The sequence below is a fragment of the Ornithorhynchus anatinus genome, chromosome 2, assembly GCF_004115215.2.
Source record: "Ornithorhynchus anatinus isolate Pmale09 chromosome 2, mOrnAna1.pri.v4, whole genome shotgun sequence".
Classification (NCBI taxonomy): Eukaryota; Metazoa; Chordata; class Mammalia; order Monotremata; family Ornithorhynchidae; genus Ornithorhynchus; species Ornithorhynchus anatinus.
In genome coordinates, this window is record NC_041729.1 from 140,947,665 (window position 1) to 140,966,717 (window position 19,053).

The following is a 19,053-nucleotide window of genomic DNA, read 5'->3' on the forward strand; positions in this document are numbered from 1 at the left end:
AAGGGTCCGGGAGACGAACCACCCTCCCCCTCCCACAAGCAGCTCCAAAATCCCCCACTCCCCTCACACACCCAGGACCCCCTTCCCGGGACCCCTCTCCGGGACCCCGTCCCTGACCACTGCCCTTCCCGACGCCCTGCCCGCTCTCCGGGTGGTCTCCCGGGGCCAAGTTGGGAAGCCCCCCGGCCCCCCCCAGGACACCCGTCCCTCGGGTCACTCACAGGTCAGACGCGGCCGGCTGATACTGCTGACTCCGGCAGAGGATGGAGTGACCGCACGCCTGCCCCATCCCTGCTCATGGTCTGGCCGGCCGGACACTGGGCGCCGCCGCTCCGGGCATCAGACGGACCCCGAGAGCGAGAGCCGGTCCGGCCGGGAAGCCCGGAGCCAGGCGGAGAGCGTGGGCTCAGTCCGCTCGCCCACCCGCTCGCCCACTCGCCCTCTCCGGCGCCCAGCCCGAATGCGGCAGCAGCAGAGAGCGCGAGAGCGAGCCGAGGGAGGGAGAGGGGGAGGGACGGAGAGCACACGTGGGGGGGAGTGTGGGTGTGTGTGGTGTGAGTCTGGTGTGTGTGTGTGTGGAGGGGGGCACGTGAGTTTATGGGTGTGAGAGCGGGGAGTGGGTGACTGTGAGTGGATGGCGGCGTGCGCCTGTGTGTGTGGACGAGAAGCAGCGTGGCCCAGGGGACAGAGGTCATCGGTTGTCGGCCACTTGTCAACTGTGTGACTTTAGGCAAGTCGCTTCACTTCTCTGGGCCTCGGTGACCTCATCTAGAAAATGGGGAGTAAGGCTGGGAGCCCCACGTGGGACAACCTCGTTACCTTCTGTCTAAGAAGAGTGCTTGGCACATAGTAAGCGCTTGACAGATGTTATTACTATCATTATCATTACGAGATCGGGTGTGAGAGCCTCCGAGTTGTGTAAAGTGGATATTTGTGTGACTATGGAGTGGGTTTGTGGAGGTTTGCGTGTGTGTGTATTTGTACACGAGGAAAACAGGAAGGGAGTGTTCACACATTTTGCACACAGTAATCGCTCAATGAGCAGCGTGGTGTAATGAACAGACCACGGGCCTGGGAGTCAGAAGATCAAGAGTTCTAATCCCGACTCTGTTATCTGTCTGCTGTGTGACTTTAAGCAAGTCACTTTGCTTCTCTGGCCCTCAGTTACCTCATTTGTAAAATGGGAATGGAGACTGTGAACTCCATGTGGGACAGGGACTGTGTCCGACCCGATTTGCTTGTATTCACCCCAGTGCTTAGTTCAGTGCCTGGCACGTAGTAAGCGCTTAACAAATACCATCATTTTTATTATTAAAAACGATTGAATGAATAAATGGGACTGTGAGCCGGGAACCGAAATCAGGGAAGGCATCTGGAGAGATGGTTTCTAGGGGAGAAAACAACAACAATAGTAATAGTATTTGCATTTTCTATGTGCCAAGCACTGTACTAAGCCCTGTACAAGATAATCAGGTCGGGCACAGTCCCTGACCCATATAGGGTTCACAGTCTAAGGAGGGGGAAGATAGATATTGGATCACTTCTGTAGATATGTATATATTTATAATTATGATTCAATTTATTTTTATTAATGGTGTGTATATATCTATTATTCTCTTTATTTATAATGATGCTACTGATGCCTGTTTACTTGTTCTGATGTCCGTTGTGAGCAGGGATTGCCTCTATTTGTTGCTGAATTGTACTTCCCAAGTGCTTAGTACAGTGCTCTGCACACAGTAAGTGCCCAATAAATGATTGGATGACTGAATGAATGCATCCCTATTTTACAGATGAGGAAACTGAAGAACACTGAGTGAAGTGACTTGCCCAAAGTCACACAGGAGACAAATGGCAGAGCTGGGATTAGAACCCAGATTCCCTGACTCCCAAGCCCCTGCTCTTTCCACTAGGCCCAGCTGCTTTCAATCCTGAGTGTGAGGATGAAATGTTTTCAGTCATTCGTATTTTCTCAGCGCTGTGTGCAGAGCACTGCACTAAGCGGTTGGGAGAGTACAGTAGAACAATATGACACATTCCCTGCCCACAGTGAATTTACAGTCTAGAGACAAAGGAATTTACGGTCTAGAGATGAGCTTGGACTGACTGGGTTTGGGTCTAGGGTTAAGGAACTAATAAGGCGAAAGAGGCTGATGATTGGAGGCCCTCCAGTGGGTCTGGATTATCACAACCCATGGATAATCCTCAAATACATTTTAGCCAAGAATTCCAACCTCCCTTTTTCTGCCCATTCTGGAGGTGTTTCCAAGAAGCCCGAGGGCTGGGCCTTTGTCCTTCTCCTAGTCCCTGGGCCTTGCCCCTCTACCTTTCTCAGGGGCGGAGAGGTTGATAAGGATCTTGAAGGGGGCTGCAGGGCGGGGCAGCTGTAGAGTTAAGAGTTGAATAATCCACAGCCATCGGATAAATAAGAGGGAGAGAGCCCTGCTAACGGGGAGAGGAGCAATGGAGGCAGGGGAGAAGGAGAGGAGCAGGGGACTTCTGCACATCTTCTGGGTTAGGGGAGCTGTGGGCTGGGGGCCGGGGAGCCGGGAGGACCTGGATTCTAATCCCGATTTTGCCACTTGTCTGCTGTGTGACCTAGGGCAAATCGCTTCACTTCTCCATGCCGCAGTTACCTCATCTGTTAAATGGGGATGAAGATTGTGAGCCCCATGTGGGCCGGGGACCGTGTCCAACCGGATTAATTACTATCTACCCCAGGGCTTAGAACAGTGCTTGGCACATAGTAAGCACTTAAGTATCATCATGTGCATTAGGCCAGGGGCGGGGGGCCGAGGAGCTGGGGAGCCGGGGCTGGAGGATCGGAGGACTGGGGGCTAGGGGCTGAGGGGCTAGGAGCTAGGAGACCCAAGGCCCGGCTCTTCCACTTGTGTGCTGTGTGGCCTTGGGCAAGTCACTTTACTACTCTGTGCCTCATTACCTCATGGGTAAAATGGGGACAAGGGATGGTATCCAACCCGATTTGCTTACCTCAGAGCTTTGTACAGTGCCTGGCACATAGTAAGGGCTTAACCAATACAGTAATCATTATTATTATTGTTGTTATTAGGGGCCGGAGAGGCGGGAGCCAGGGGCAGCTGGTCAGAGACAATAGCCGAGCTGGCGGCAGCAGGGAAGAGCTTCCTGACGCTGAGAATCCGGGCGGCCGTCAGGGGACCGGGCGGAGCCCCTGCCCCGGAATCGTCCGGAACGGGAAAGAGACAGCGGATTCTCAACCGGCTCCCGGGAGACCCGCACGGGGTCGAAGCGGACGGGCAGGGGGGCTCGACGGGAGTGGGGGCGTTAACGCTGCTGGAGCTGTGCGGGGCAGAAGGAGACGGGGGGGGGGGGACGGGGGGGGACAGCCCAATTCTTTGCCTCCTAATCACTGGGGTTCTTGAAAAGCGCTTACTGAGTGTCAAGCACTGTTCTAAGCACTGGGGAAGATACAAGATAAGCAGGTCAGACACTGTCTTTGGCCCATACGGGGCTCCCAATCTAAGGGAGAGGGAGAACAGGTATTTAATCTCCATTTGACAGATAAGGGAACTGAAGAACCAAGAATAATAATGAAAATGGTATTTGTTAAGCGCTTACTACATGTCAGGCACTGAACCAAGTGCTGGGGTGGATTCAAGCAAATAGGGTTGGACACAGTCCCTGTCTCACTTAGGACTCACGGTCTCAATCCCCATTTTCCAGATGAGGTCACTGAGGTCCAGAGAAGTGAAGTGACTTGCCCAAGGTCACACAGCAGACAGTGGTGGATCTGGGATTAGAACCTCTGACTCCCAAGCCTGTTCTCTAACCACTACACCACGCTGCTTCTGCAAGTCAAGTGACTTGCCCAGAGTCACACAGCAGGCAAGAGGTCGAGCAGGGTTTAAATCCAGATCCTGTTCTCAGCTTGTCTGGTTGAGTTTCCCAGGGCAACAGCTGATGTTCTGACCTCAACTTCCAGGATGTGTTGTTATTGTGTTTCCAACCCCGGGTGGGTATGCTAGGTTGGATGGCTGGTGCTGAGCTCTACTTTACCTCACTGCTACTAGGGTGAGGATCTGATCGGCTTGTCTTCTCCCCTCCCCATCCTTGCTGTGGCCAATCACACCACCCCAAACTAGCCCACCGGCCCAGGGTGTGGAGAGCTGGAGGAAGAAGCAGGAAGAGGAAATGGAGGGCCACGGGAGAGGCTGGGGAAGGAGGGAAGGGTGATGAGCCAAGAGAGACCGGTCCCAAGAACATGGAGAAGGTCAGGGGACTCACACCGGAGATAGAGGTTGGGCAGAGAGAGCCTGGGAGTTGCTGAGGCCAGCATGGCCTAATGGCAGGATCACGGGCTTGGGAGTCAGAGAATGGGGGTTTGAATCCCGGCTTCGCCAAGTGTCTGCTGTGTGACCTTGGGCAAGTCACTTAACTTCCCTGTGCCTCAGTGACCTTATCTGGAAAATGGGGATTGAGACGGTGAGCCCTACGTAGGACAGGGACAGTGTACAACCCAATTTGCCTTGATATAACCTAAGTTATATCTTAGGGGAGGGGAGGAGAGAAAGAGGGAGTGGGGCAAAGTCTATGTCTAGAGATAACTGGTCAGTTAGGGCTCTTGGAAGGCTGGGCACCTCTGCAGCACCAGATCATCTTCTTAGATAATAATAATAATTATGGTATTCATTAAATGCTTACTATGTGCCAAGCACTGTTCTAAGCGGTGAGGTAGAGACAATGTAATCAGGTGGTCCCATACGGGGCTCATAGTCTTAATCCCCATTTTACAGATGAGGTAACTGAGGCACAGAGAAGTTGAGTGACTTGCCCAAGGTCACACAGCAGAAAAGTGGAGGAGCCGGGATTAGAACCCATGTCTTCTGACTCCCAAGCCCGTACTCTTGCCACTGGGCCAGGCTGCTTAGATGCCCAGGTCCCGGGGTAAAGTCGGGGCCAAGACCCCGAGTTGGGACTTCAAGAGATGATGTGATCCAGGCCCCAGTCTTCAGAAGCAGCATGGGGTAGTGGAAAGAGCACGGTCTGGGAGTCAGACGTTCATGGGTTCTAACCCAGCTCCGCCACTCGTCTGCTGTGTGTCTTTGGGCAAGTCACTTCACTTCTCTGTGCCTCGGTTACCTCATCTGTAAAATAGGGATTGAGACTGTGAGCCCCAAGTGGAGCAGGAACTGTGTCCAACCCCTTTTGCTTGTATCCACCCCAGCATTCAGTACAGTGCCTGGAACATAGTAAGTGCTTAACAAATGCCATAATTATTATCATTATTATTCTGGCTGATGGGCCCTGAGACTGCAGGCGTTGAGGTAGGGAACAAGTCCAGGTCAGAAAGTTCTTCGTAAAGTCTAAGGTAAGGCCCTCCTGCTGCAGTTTAAGCTCTTTTTCTGTCCTCCTGCTTGACCCCTTTAGGAGGGAAAGTGCAGGCAGACACGAACTCCCTGCCCCGCCTCGCCTCCAAGCCCATACTCGCCCTCAGTGCCTTGGGCGAGCTGAAGCGACAAGGAAGGTAGCTAAGGGAGAGATGCTTAGAGTTCTCAGTCGAGGCTCCAGGAGGAATCCAATAAAGAAGGTATGAGGAATTGGGAAGGAGCCGGCAATGCAGCTGGAGGCATTCAAGCTAGGCAGATTCAAGCTACCTCTGGCCTGGAATGCTCTCCCTCCTCAAATCCGCCAATCACACTTTCCCTCTTCAAAGCCCTACGAAGGCTCACTTCCTCAGGAGGCCTTCCCAGACTAAGCCCCCCTTTTCCTCAGCTCCCCCCCACCCGACCTCGCCCCGACTCGTCCCCATTGCTCTCTACCCCCCCACCCCACAAGTGTATATCTATGTTATATATATTTATATATATATATATCTATAATTCTATTTATATTAATGCCTGTTTTACTGGTTCTGATTTGTATATATATACATCTCTAATTTTATTTATTTATAATATGCTATTGATGCGTGTTTACTTGTTTTGATGTCTATCTCCTCCCTTCTAGACTGTGAGCCCGTTGCGGGCAGGGATTGTCTCTCTTGGTTGCAGAATAGTACCTTCCAAGCGCTTAGTACAGTGCTCTACACGGTAAGAGCTCAATAAATACGATTGAATGAATGACAGAGGGGAGGGCTGGATCCTTGGGACACAGGTGGAGGCCGGGGGTCGCCGGTCCCTTGGCTCGGGCTGAATCCGAGAGGGTTTGAAGCCCCCTCCCATCTCCCCCGCCCAGGGAGTCGCTACGGCAGGACCCTGGAGAACACCTTTCCTCCCGGCCCGGCCGCGGCGGGGCAGGACGAAAGAGTGGGGGGTGGGGGGTAGGGCGGGGGTTGGGGGCTGGGGCTGAGCTGCTTCTCTAACCGAAGGTTGCTATGACGCCGGTCGCCATAGCACCGGCACTCAGAGCGGTGCTCCTTATCCCTGAGCTGAGCCCCTTGACCCCAAGCAATCCAGGCCCCTGCCTCCGGTTGGGAAAGACAGCCGGGGTCAACTCTATCCTTAGAGGTCCCCAGTGACTAGCGCAGATGCCACACTCCTCATCTCTGGCTCGTTCTGGCATCTGACACCCGTCGTTCCAGTTAGGAAGTCCCTCCTCGGGTCCAACCACAATCCCTCTTGCTTCAGGCCCTGCTCATTCCTCAGCGGTTACAGAGAATAACCCCGGATCTTGGGCCAAGCCTACGGTTCCAGATATCTGCCCGGAGACTTCAGTCTAGAAATAGGTTCTTGCAAAGCAGCCGGAAGACGGTACGAAGTGGATTTTTTTGGTGTGGTGGTGGTGATGGGGGGAGGGTTATGGGACAAATTATCCGAATGAATTGCCATTGTAGACCCAACCTCTGCTTCGAGCCAGAACACAGGCATGGGGTTCCCTCTTTCCTCCTCCCTCTGGCCCGTGTCCCCTAATTGCCCTTTCCTCAAACCAGACCTCGACCTTCCACCGGCCAAGAAGTAATCAGGGAGAGCGGCCTGGAGGCTGAGGGAGGATACCCAGGTTCCCCCCCGCCCCAAACCCTAGCTGTGTGACCTGGGGCGACCCTTTAGCCCTTTCCAAGCCCCATTTCCCTTTCCTGTTCAATGGGGCATGGGCTGGAAAGCTGTGCCGGGCGGCCCCACCCTAGAAGCAGCTGCATTTTCAGGAAGGAAAAAACAGCCGTTAGACCCATCCCGCCTCGGCAACTCAAAGCCCCTCTCCTGGACTCTCTCCCACCTCGGTCTCTCCTCCCCCCCACCCACCCCCACCCCCTCCATGGCTTTTTTTTGCTAAAGGCTGCAGGGTTGCCACGGCAACGAATCGCCAGGCTGGGGCGCTGCAGGAAAGGCGCGTCTTCCCACTTCTTTTCCCACCTCCTCGCGGGCGGTTCTCGGGCCCAAATCGCATCCCTCTGGCCCCAGCCGGCGGACAGTTTGGAAGAGGTCAGCTCAACCTGAGCTACTTTCGTATCAGACGCGAAGACACCGCAAGAGCGAGCTAGAAGCGGAGCCAGACAGAAACAGAGACAGTGACAGAGGCGGACAGACATGGGACCGGATTCCCGCCACTTCGGTTACCAGGGAGAGGGAGCTGAGTTGGTGCAGGAGGGAGGGTGATTTTTCTGATTTAGCGATTTTTTTTAAATTTGGGCTTTTTAATGGAATTTGTTAAGCGCTTACTATGTGTCAGGCACTGGTGTACGTATCAATGAATCAGGTTGGACACAGTCCATGCCTTACATGGGGGCTCACAGTCTTAATCCCCATTTTACAGATGAGGTAACTGAGGCACAGAGAAGTTGAGTGACTTGCCCAAGGTCACACAGTAGACGATTGGCAGAGGTGGGATTCGAACCCCGGTGCTTCTGGGTCCCGGGCCCATGCTCTTTCCACTAGGCCGCGCTGCTTCTGCGTGAGAGGGCACACCTGGGTGCACTGTGTCTGCTTGTACTTACACTGGGTGCGCTCTTATACTCAGATCCTCGGTCTGGTTGAAAAATAATAATAATAATAATGTTGGTATTTGTGAAGCGCTATGTGCAGAGCACTGTTCTAAGCGCTGGGGTAGATACAGAGTAATCAGGTTGTCCCACGTGAGGCTCACAGTTAATCCCCATTTTACAGATGAGGGAACTGAGGCAGAGAGAAGTGACTTGTCCACGGTCACACAGCTGACAAGTGGCAGAGCCAGGATTCAAACCCATGACCCCTGACTCCCAAACCCGGGCTCTTTCCATAGTGATATTTGCTAAGCGCTTACTATGTGTCAGGCACTCTACTAGGGCTGGGGTGGATAAAAGCAAAAAGAGTTGGACGTAATCCCCGTCTCAGGTGGGGCTCACAGTCTCAATCCTCATTTTACAGATGAGGGAACTGAGGCTCAGAGAGTTGAAGAGACTTGCCCTAGGTCACACAGCCGACAGATGGCGGATGCATGATTAGAATCCATAACCTTCTGACTCCCAGGCCACTACACCACACGTTCCCGTGTGCACAACTGCGGACGTCTGCGTGAATGTGAAAATCGATCCCGAGGTGGAACACAGGAGACAAGGAGAGGCAGATGTGTTGGGGAGGTGAAGCAGCGTGGCTCAGTGGCAAGAACCCGGGCTTGGGAGTCAGAGGTCATGGGTTCGAATCTGCCACTTGTCAGCTGTGTGACTGTGGGCGTCACTTCGCTTCTCTGTGCTTCAGTTCCCTCATCTGTAAAACGGGAGTGAAGACTGTGAGCCTCATGTGGGACACCTGATTACCCTGTATCTCCCCCAGCACTTGGAACAGTGTTCTGCACATAGTAAGTGCTTAACAAATACCAACATTATTATTATGAGAAGCAGCGTGGCTCAGTGGAGCCTGGGCTTGGGAGTCAGAGGTCATAGGTTCGAATCCCGACTCTGCCATTTGGCAGCTGACTGTGGGCAAATCACTTCACTTCTCTGTGCCCCAGTTCCCTCATCTGTAAAATGGGGATGAAGACTGTGAGCCTCACGTGGGACAATCTGATTACCCTGTATCTCCCCCAGCGCTTAGAACAGTGCTCTGCACATACCAACATTATTATTAAACAGGGCCGGAGGGGCTGAAGTCCCCTGGAACTGGTGTCCCCAGGGTCTGGTCCCGCCTCCTCCAGGCAGCCTCCTGGATTGACAGCCCCGTCCCGATCTCGACCCCCGCGGAAGAGCTTTTCCGCCCCTGCCCGGCCGCGAGTCCTCGATGGGACTGGTGTCTCCAACCTCCATCACTTCGGGGACGGTGGCCTGCTGCCACCTTGTGGACCCAACGCGACACTGAGCGGTGACCCAGGCTACCTCAAAGGGCAGGCAGCAAGAGGGGTTCAGGTTAGGCACCGGGCAGCGCGGAGAGTGTGGCACGGGCCGCCCTTTGCATCTTTTGGACTTCGTGGTCAGCAACCCCAAGGAGCAGGGCGCCCTATCCTTCTGGCCGGGTAACCTGACCAGTGCAGCATGGCTTAGTGGAAAGAGCACGGGCTTGGGAGTCAGAGGTCGTGGGTTTTAATCCCAGCTCTGCCACTTATCAGCTGTGTGACTTTGGGCAAGTCACTTCACTTCTCTGTGCCTCAGTGACCTCATTAGTAAAACGGGGATTAAAACTGTGAGCTCCACGTAGGGCACTCTGTTGACCCTGTATCTACCTCAGTGCTTAGAACAGTGCTTGGCACACTAAGCGCTTAACAAATAACATCATTATTATCTTTCATTTGGCGATGGTCGAATGGACGTTGCCGCTGACTGCGGGGAGAAGGTGAAGGGGGCCTGGGCTCTGACATCCAGGCCAATGAAGGGGTGCTAGGGAGCGTTCTTGAACTCAAGCTAGAACCCTCAACCTAGAACTAGGCCCACCACAGCCGAATGCGGGGGAGGAGGAAGTACGCCTGTGCAACTTGGAGCCGGAGCAGGGGGCTCCCTGGCCGAACGTTCATGCAAAAAAAACCTTTGTGGACCCCATTTCCTTGAGGAGGGGGCTTGGGAGACGGGATTCCCCTGGGAGGGGCGGCGGGGGACGATGACCTAATGTGAGAGAGGTGAAGCCAGACCCAGACGGACCCCTCTTGACTGTAAGCTCTGTGGGCAGGGAATCAGTCTGTTGTTGAACTCTCCCAAGTGCTTACTACAGTGTTCTGCACAGAGTAAGCATTCAATAAATACAACTGACTGTCCGGTAATGGATGCCTGCAGCCCTTTAACACATACGTGCTTACTTGTGGCCTGGAGCTCCTACCTCAGGTCCCGCAAGAGGGCTTCTGCTTCCACTCCACGCTGCTGCTGGGGAGACTGGCCCTGCCCCTCGCCCCCTCCTCCCCAGGACACAACGATCTTCCATCTCGAGTGAGGGGCCATCTCATCTCTCTCCTCCCCATCTCCACTTACCTCCCCACCCTGATCCCATTACCAAAATGCAGCTACTGCTGAGGGAGCAAAAAGCAATGGTGCAAATTAAAAGTGGCCCCTGGAGGAAGCCTAATCCCACCCAAGCCCCCCAGCCCCATTTGGGAACCAGCGATCACCAGGCTCAAGCTGGTGTAAAATATACAGATCTATTTATATTATCAAAACACCGATGTCATCCCCCTTCCTGCCTCCTGCTCCAGGGCTGTGTTGCTTTGTGCGGATTGGGGGTTGGGAGTGAGAGGACGGCCAGGGAAGGGAATGACGAGGGGCATCTCTACGGTCCCCACAGGCCTGGCTTCCGGTGTTCAGAGTCCTTGGGGAGAGAAGCCCCCGGCTGCTCCAGCGCCCACTCCGGAGCCGGGAAAGATCACTGCTTGCTCGGCCTTGTGCTGACCAGGTCCGTGGGGCGGGGTGAAGGTGCGAGGGAAGTTGGTCCCTTCTTGCTGACGCCATTGGGTCTCAGGATCACGCTCTATGGGAGGGAGAGAGATTTGTTGGTTGGGGGGGAGAGGGGTTGGAACCTCCAAAGTTACGTTCCAATGATCCAAACCACCACCCCTGCCCCAGAGAGCCACCCACCCCCACTGAAATGGGCCCGCGAGTCTTTGACAAGATGGGAGCAGAAGAGGCTTGGAGAGGGTGGGTGTGGATTGGGCGGTGCGGGTGGAGGGTTCTCACCTGCTCAGATTCCTCTCTCACGTGTTTCGGAAAAGCTGCAAAGACAGGTTGGGGTCAGGATGGGAAGAGGGTTAGAAACGAGTAACGGGGTTAGCTCCAGGCCTACTCTGATTGATTGCCTTCTGGCCTCCTCCTCCTGCTAAATCTCCCTGGACCTGCCCAGCCCCACCCCACAGGGGTCCCAAGCAGAGGCAGAAGCCAGAGTACCCTGGCATTTTGGAAGAGGGGGAGAACTTTCAAAATGGGCTCAGCTGGGAATCATCTGGATGGGAAGTCAACACTGCGGCATTCGGCCTCGGGGCACCCTACTGGGCTGCACTAGCAGGAGGGAGGGAGTGCCAAATGATAATAATTATAGTATTCGTTAAGCACTTACTATGTGCCAAGCACTGTACTAAGCGCTGGAGTAGATACAAGGTAAACAGGTTGTCCCTCATGGGTGGGGCTCACAGTTTTAATCCCTATTTTACAGATGAGGTGACTGAGGAACAAAGAGTTAAGTGACTTGCCCAAGGTCACACAGCAGACACATGGCGGAGCCAAGATCAAAGTGGAGGGGCCAAGTCTGGCCAGCTTTGGGGGGCTCCTTTGACCCCTTCTAATCTCAGATCACCACTGGCAAAACCTCCAAAGCTAACCGGAGCTTATTTTGGACACTTCATGCCTTGAGTCACGGAAAGGCCCTCCTCGTGTCCTCCTTAAGCCTCTCGCTGCAGTCTCAGTCCCTTACCACCCGCACAAGCACCCGTCAACCTGCTCTTCCCCCGGCCCCTTTGCTGGTTCTGGGCTCGCTGAGCCGAGCAGAGGTCCTGGCTGGTGGTGATCACTCACGGTGAGAGGGTCAGCCGAGAAGGCAGCCACACTCCTTCTCATCTCATTCTCACTGCCTCTGAGGGGAATGAGGGAGACGCTGCCCAGCTTGGCATCCTGTTGCCCCCGGGACGCCCGGTTGGGAGACGGGTCCGCCGGCCACACGTCGCCATCGTGCTTGGTGGGGGGACACAAGAGGGGACACAGGGGTACGGAGGAGAAGGGGGTGGTGAATTAATAGTTGCTAAGGGCCTCAACTTCGCATCTAGTCTAATGTCCCTTCACCTCCTGATGGTGGTTTGGGGCACAGAGTGGGTGTGTTGAGCTGGTGCAATAGGATCAGGGAGAAGGAATGGGGAGCTACTGAGGTAGAAGGGGAATGGGAGAGCTGTTGAGGTGGAGAGGGCAGGGAGCTGCTCTATACCTCGCCCCGGGGACAGCACTGTCGGTTCCTGGGCGGCGGTCCCACCCGCCGAATAACCCGGTGAGCCCCTGCTACCTGCACAAAGAGGAATGTAGCAAACCACTCGCGCAGCTCCATCTGCGTGTCACAGCACAGGTACCTGGCCAGGGGAGAGGGACAGGGTATGGGGTGAGCCTTCATGGAGGGGTGGGGCCCAGGCCCTGGGCTGGCTCACTTAGCAGAAGGCAGGGAGGCGGCTTGGCTCATGGTCTCCCTGGCGGGGGAGGAGGGGAACCACCCCTTCTTTTCCCCAACCATGGGCCCAGTCCTGCACCCTCCTCAGGAGGGGGGGGGGGTCTCAGGACCCCGGCCCCAGCCGATCCGAACTCCTGACCCAGCCCCCAACCGAAAACCTGTTTCACGGACATCGGGACCACAATGAGGAGACCACCCTGGGGGGAATCACCCTGAGATCACACTGTGGAAAACACTTGGGGAGACCACTCTGGGAGAGTACCCTGGAGGAACCAACCTGGGAAGACCACCCTGGGAGGCCCACCAGGGGAGACCACTCTGGGAGACCAACTTGGGGAGACCACCCAAAAGGGACCAACCTGGGAAGACCACCCTGGGAGACCACCCTGGGGATGGGCAGAGCCCTAGGAGGCTCCTCACCATTGCTGTTTCTCGTGTTTCTCATTCTCATGCACCACTGTGAAACCCCAGCTGCAAAGTGACCCAGAGATGGAGACAAAGAAACAGACCAGGATGGGGACATGAAGGTAGAGCCACAGAGAGAACAGGGGAGACAGGAAGACAGACACACAGTTAGGAAAGTGGCAAACAGGGTCAAGGCCCCGAGCCAGGATCCTCCACGCAAGCCAAGGGTGGAAAGCTGCAGCCTTGGAGACGGCCAAGCTAGCCTGCGTTGCTTGGCAACCGGGGAAACATCTTGAGGTCACCATGGCGACCACTGGCGTCGCCACCTTTCCTGGACTCTAGGCCGAGAGGGAGAGGTGAGCCGGCTCTGAGCCGAAGGGAGGCGACACAGGCTGCTGCTAGTGGCCAAGTAGGAGGGGCTGGGCCTGCCATGATCTGGTTCTAAACTGAAAATCAGAGCTCAGCGATTTCCCGGGAAACGAACAATGTAGTTGGTGGGATTTCCTTTGAACAGCACAGCGCTGTTACTCCTCCAGAGGGCTTCCACAGCCAAAATCTCATTTCAGCCTTCTCACAGTCCTGTGAAGCCCGGGATGCTCATCCCGGTTATGCAGAGGGGGCAACTGAGGTGCAAGGGGTGCCTTGCTAGGGGTCACAGAGCAGGCCATGGGCAGAGCCAGGCCCTCCCACCCTCAAGCTGCCTCCTCCAGCATCAGCACTATCTCCAATCAGTCAATCGATCAATCAATCACTGGAACCCTCACTATAGGAGGGGAAACAAGGCCTTGGAAGCCTCCTGTTGGGCTCTGAAAGGATACAGTTACAGGCACAGGTGGGCATGATGAGCTGGGGGGGGGATCTAGGTGTAGGTGTATTGTGCGGCTCCTCTGGAGAGGAGCTGGCTTTTATGGAGCCTCCTCTCCTGTAGGGGCCTTCTGGCTCAGACCTACCCCTCCTTGTCCCTGTGGTGACCCCCTGAACTTTAAGGGGACTCAGACATTCTGCCCTAGGAGTTTAGGTCAGTGCTCTCCACACTGTAAGCGCCCCTAAAATACCACCGATTGACTCCCAGCAATGATGAATGAAGACCAGAGTTTTGGTGGGACTGGCTGGTAAGGCTGGCTGGAGGGTGGGAAATGGAAGTTCTGGTTTCAGCTCCACCTCTAACTTGCTTGGTGATTCTAAGGGCATCATCCTACTCTTGGGCCTCGGTCTCCTGATCACAGGCCCCCAACCCAATTGAGGGGTGGGCATCGAGGGAGATGCCATTGGCTCTGCCAGCTGCTTTTCACATAGGAAAAGTAGCGCAATCACTCCATCCCACCCTGTGGATTTGGGAAAGGTTCAGAGGAGCCAAGATAGTGTCTTCCTCTCGCCCCTACTGGAGCCAGATTCCTGGTGGGGACTGTGGGGGCTGGGAGTGGGCTGGGGTCTCTGTGGCATGAGTCAGGGTGGGCAGTGCTTCGCAGAGTGAGTGATTAACAAATATCATCCCTATTACCATTCTCTTTCTCCCTCTTTCATTCCCTCCCTCTTCCTCTCGGCCCCCCTCAACACCAGCCTCCACTGCCATCTCAAAGCTGCGTTCCCCCAAGCTCATCACTCCCACGCTCAAAAGGAATATGTGGCTCCCGCCCCAGAGGTCACCCCTTAAGGTCATCCCAGCTCACCAAGTCGGGGGGCGGAGCTTCCTCTTGACGCCCAGGTAGATGGTGAGGCTCTTGACTGGCCACTCCTTCTCCGGCTTGTGGCTCTATGGGGAAGGGGTGGGGAGATGGATTTGATTGATCCAGGGAAGTTAAGGAGGGAAGGGATAGGGCCCCATGTTGGCTGCCCCAAGGGACCCGTTCTTGCCTATCCCGCCGTCGACCCCTGGGCCACGTCCTCCCGCGGTCCTGGAATGCCCTCCCTCCTCACCTCTGCCAAACTAATTCTCTTCCCCTCTTCAAAAACCCTATTTAAAGCTCACCTCCTCCAAGAGGCCTTCCCAGACTGAGCTCCCCTTTTCCCTCTGCTCCCTCTAGCACCCCTTCACCTCTCCTCAGATAAGCCCTCTTTTCCCCCCTTTCCCTCTGCTCCTCCTCCTCTCCCTTCCCATCCCCTCAGTACTCATCCGCTCAACTGTATATATTTTCATTACCCTATTTATTTTGTTAATGAGATGTACATCACCCTGATTCTATTTATTTGCTATTGTTTTAATGAGATGTTCATCCCCTTGATCCTATTTATTGCTATTGTTCTTGTCTGTCTGTCTCCCCCGATTAGACTGTAAGCCCGTCAAAGGGCAGGGACTGTTTCTATCTGTTACCGATTTGTACATATTTCAGGCGCTTAGTACAGTGCTCTGCACATAGTAAGCGTTCAATAAATACTATTGAATGAATGAATGAATGAACCCCTGCCCCTCCTACCATCAGCTCACTGCACCCACCCAGATGCCCAGCGTCCTAAAATGACCGACGGGACTCAGGCCAGGCGGCTGACCAATGCCTCTCCCGTCTTCCCCAGGTACTCCATGTGGACCAGCCCGGAAGGGCAGAGTCCTGGGCATGGCCACAGAGGGCACAATGGGGAGACAACCAAGTCCCAGACACTGAGAGCTCAGCAGCCTGATGGGGGAGACAACATACATATGTACCTATGTGCATACATAAGCACACATGCATGCAACACACTCTTCAGAGCCTGGCCACAGAGGCCAGAATGGTGAGATGACCCAGTCTTGCAGCCTGAAGGAGGACACATGCACACAAACACACATACACACACACACACACACACACACACACACACACTCAGGAGCACTTTACTAGGCTTGGCCATGGGTAGGCAGAGTTGGTTAGATGACCCAGTCCTGGCCCCTGAGGGTTAAGGCAGCCTGATGAGGGAAGCTGGAAGGATATGCTCACGTATGCACCCCCCGCCCCTCCCCCTGGCCTCCCCCCAAATGAACACACTGTACTGGGAGCTAAGCAAGGGCAGGGGGAGCAGATATGCAGACAGTGCAGCACCTCCCGGCCCCCAGTGACTGGATCTGGGGGACCAAAAGGTTACCCTCAGTCCAAGCCCAGGGAAGAGCAGCCCCCTGCAGGCAGAAGGTCAACTAGACCCCCATAACCAGAAGGTTCGTGGAGAGTCATATGTGGCCTGAGGGTTTGGCCCAGGTCCCCCCTCCCCCACGCTCCTGCCCTCCACACACAAGTGGGAGGGCAGACGGTGGCGTGAGCAGTGGGCACGGCTGGCACAGCCCGCGGGCCAGGGAACCACTTACAACCCGGGTCAGATCCTGAGTCCATCTTCCCCACCTCCACCCTCCTTACCCTTGGTCACGGCTTCCCTGGAACTACTGGCAGGGAGGACTGGGCTCGAGCCCCGGATGGAGCTGAAGCCCATGAGAGGAAGGGCGGGACCACATGGACCACCGACCTCTCTGAGCTGTGGGAAAGTGGCCATCAAGAAAGGGGAAGGCCAAGCCTGGGAAGAGTTAGGCAGTTAGACAGAGGAGGATTCGGGGGTCAGAGTGGACCCAAAGCACAGTGGCCTTGTTCAAAACAGCCCAAGAAAGCGGGTTGCGGGTCTGGAGCCTGCAGGGTCGCCTGCGCTGTGGGGCTGGTTAGAGTCTGGTCAGAGTGTTGGGGGCATCCAGAGGCAAAGAACCCAGAAGTCTGGGAGGGGGGTTTTCTCAGAGGAGGGAGCCCTGAATAAAGAGAGGGGAAAGAGCTGGGGACAATCCAGTCTGAAGGATAGACAGCTCCAGGGGGTAGAAAACAGGCAAGGCCACAGAGGAGCCGAAAGGACAGAAATGGGCTGAATGAAAGCAGGAGGGCCTATGGGGTGACAAGAGCAGAACTTTCTGCTGCCATAGGGATCCAGACAAACAGAAACAGTCTACTGGCCTGTCGGTCTGAGCTAGTCTGGATGAGGGAGGAAGGGGAGAGGGAAGCCGTGCCATGAGTTTCAGCCTGGTGGAAGGTCTTGAGGGAGCCTATCCACCCCTGTGCCCCCCTGGCTTGGACTCAGCTCTGCCCTGACAGGTGTGTAAGGTAGCAGTGGAGCGGGCAGGCTGGGCCGAGCTCCTCGCACCCACTACTCACGTTCTCGGGAGCTGCGCTGCGCTGCTTCAGGCTCTGTTTTGATAGAGGTCATGGAGGTCATGGGGGTCGCAGGGTCACCAGGGGGAGGGAGATGGCGGTGTGGGGGAGCCATAGGGTCCCCCCAGGTGGTGGGAGAGGAAAAGCAGGTGTTGGCAGAACTGAAGACAAAACACTCAACCTTCTGTGGTTGGCGGAGGGAAGGGACTAAGGGGTAGTAGGAAAGCCTCTCTGAAGGAACAACATTTCCCAGGATCCCCTTTGGAAAGGACCTCTAAACGGTCAGGAGGCGAGGCCACTGGCTCTCTTTAGCCTGCCTCTGGATCCTGGGGCTGGCAACATCCCATGGGACAGAAACCTGGGGAATACCCTTCCAGGACCTGGTAGTTGGCCCTCTTTGGAACCTTGTGGATCCAAAATGTCACATCTGTGTTTTCCAAAGAAACTTGCATGTAAGAGGAGAAGGTTTCGGGTGCTTGGATCTTCTATTTGTGCTTCAGATTTCATAGCCGCTGTCCTCCCCGCCACCCCACCATTGCACTTTGGGATGAAATTCCTATGTGTGCTTGAGGGCTGATGATCAGGAAACACACAGTGGGTGGGACCAGGAATTTCAGGACCCTGCTCACACAGAGGTGGTGAGGGCGTGGCTGTGAGTCTGGGGGGACATTTTAAAAGTGTCATAGCAGGGAAAGGTCACCCAGGGAGGGACAGAACTGGTCTGTGGTGGGAGATGGGGTCACTGAGGGAGAGAAGGGGGGCAGGGGAAGGGCGGAAAGAGTAAGGAGAGGTTAAGACGGAGGGAAGAGGGAAGGAAGAGGAGGAAGAGGGGGATGATTTAGGGTTACGGAGGGAAAGGAGGAAATGGGAAGGAAGGACCAAGGGGAGGAGAAATGAAGAAAGAGAGGAAGTGGGGAAGGGAGAAAGGAAGAAGGAAGGGAGGGAAGGAGAAGACAGGGCAGGCCAAGAGGGGAGGTAGGAAGGGGTGAGGGAAGAAGGGAGGAAAGGGAAGTAACAGGGATTTAGGTGGTCTCCCTGTGATCCAGCCTCAGCCCTACATCAGGCAGGGAGTGACTAGGCTCAAGGTCACTACTGGGTCAGTGTCTAGCCCAACCCATATGGACGGCCACCTGGACTTGGCCCCCAGGCAGGCAGTAGCCCACCTAGAGGTGGGGGGTAGGGTGGTGGTGAGGCACGTGCCGATCCCAGGGAGGGCCAAGGGTTGGGGGTGTTGGGGGCAAGCATGTATGTGTCATGCAGGAGATGGGGAGGCCACAGACAGGGTGGTGTGTATGGATGTGGGCCAGCACGTGAATAAGCCCGTACCATGACGAAGCATGTGCTGAGGTGATGCGTGTACAGATGGGTGACATGTCACGGCAGGGGTGGGAGGCAGGCACGGGTGGGTGGGCGTCTCATGTGCACTGGTGTGCTGTGAGAAAGTATGTACATGGGTTGGGGTGAAGTCCCAGGGCCAATTCCCGCAATCCGGCTCCCTCCAACCCTTCTCCGTATCGTACAGTAGACTCTAAGAAAACAAACAGGCCTGCAGCAGCGGAGAGCCCCAGGGGCGGCGTTGAAGAGGGAGGCAGGGACTCTTTCCAGAGAGTCTCTCCAGAGACCTGGCCAGAGGGTCTCTCCATCGTAAGGTGGCGGTCAGTGGGGGTTGGAAGCAGGGGAGGGCAGAGGAAGGGTGGGGAGGGGGAGGTCAGGGCTCACCCGCACTTCCTTGTAGAGCCGGAGGCAGCGGCTGTTGAGGATGAAGTAGCGATCGTGGAAGCCGCCACCTGAGGAGGGCAGCCCCAGCCCCAGCCCCAGGCCCAGCCCCAGCCCCAGCAGGCTTCGGTCCTCCCGGAACTTCATCATCCCGTGCTTGCTGTCACCCACCTTGCTGGCTGCAGGGGGGAAGGCCGGTGGGCAGGGGGACGCAGCAGGGGGACGGGGGAGGTGGTGGGCCCGGGGGAGGCAGGTGGGTTGGGGGTAGGGCGTGACAATGGAGGCAGGGAGGGCGGGGGAGGCAGGCGGAGCAGAGGGCCAGAGGAGGA

General features: G+C 55.7%; 2 protein-coding genes across 9 annotated transcripts in view; both read right to left on the reverse strand.

The window, feature by feature from the left end:
* The window catches only part of LOC100085552 (cGMP-dependent 3',5'-cyclic phosphodiesterase), a 139,410-nt gene extending 138,911 nt beyond the window's left edge, over window positions 1-499 (reverse strand). The window contains exon 1 of the mRNA XM_029056895.2: window positions 222-499. Coding sequence (XP_028912728.1) covers window positions 222-289 — 68 coding nt within the window. The 5' untranslated portion in view covers window positions 290-499. The remainder of the gene's footprint in view (window positions 1-221) is intronic.
* A 9,996-nt stretch (window positions 500-10,495) lies between these two features.
* Window positions 10,496-19,053, reverse strand: part of ARAP1 (ArfGAP with RhoGAP domain, ankyrin repeat and PH domain 1) — a 90,149-nt gene continuing 81,591 nt past the window's right edge. For 7 of the 8 annotated variants that reach the window (XM_029057470.2, XM_029057472.2, XM_029057473.1 and 4 more), the window contains 8 exons: window positions 18,728-18,903; window positions 17,012-17,044; window positions 14,585-14,667; window positions 12,930-12,980; window positions 12,351-12,414; window positions 11,873-12,028; window positions 11,042-11,076; window positions 10,496-10,835 (listed from right to left, as the gene is read on the reverse strand). In XM_029057470.2, coding sequence (XP_028913303.1) covers window positions 11,059-11,076; window positions 11,873-12,028; window positions 12,351-12,414; window positions 12,930-12,980; window positions 14,585-14,667; window positions 17,012-17,044; window positions 18,728-18,903 — 581 coding nt within the window. In that variant the 3' untranslated portion in view covers window positions 10,496-10,835; window positions 11,042-11,058. The remainder of the gene's footprint in view (window positions 10,836-11,041; window positions 11,077-11,872; window positions 12,029-12,350; window positions 12,415-12,929; window positions 12,981-14,584; window positions 14,668-17,011; window positions 17,045-18,727; window positions 18,904-19,053) is intronic. The other variant, XM_029057475.1, reaches the window with a different exon arrangement.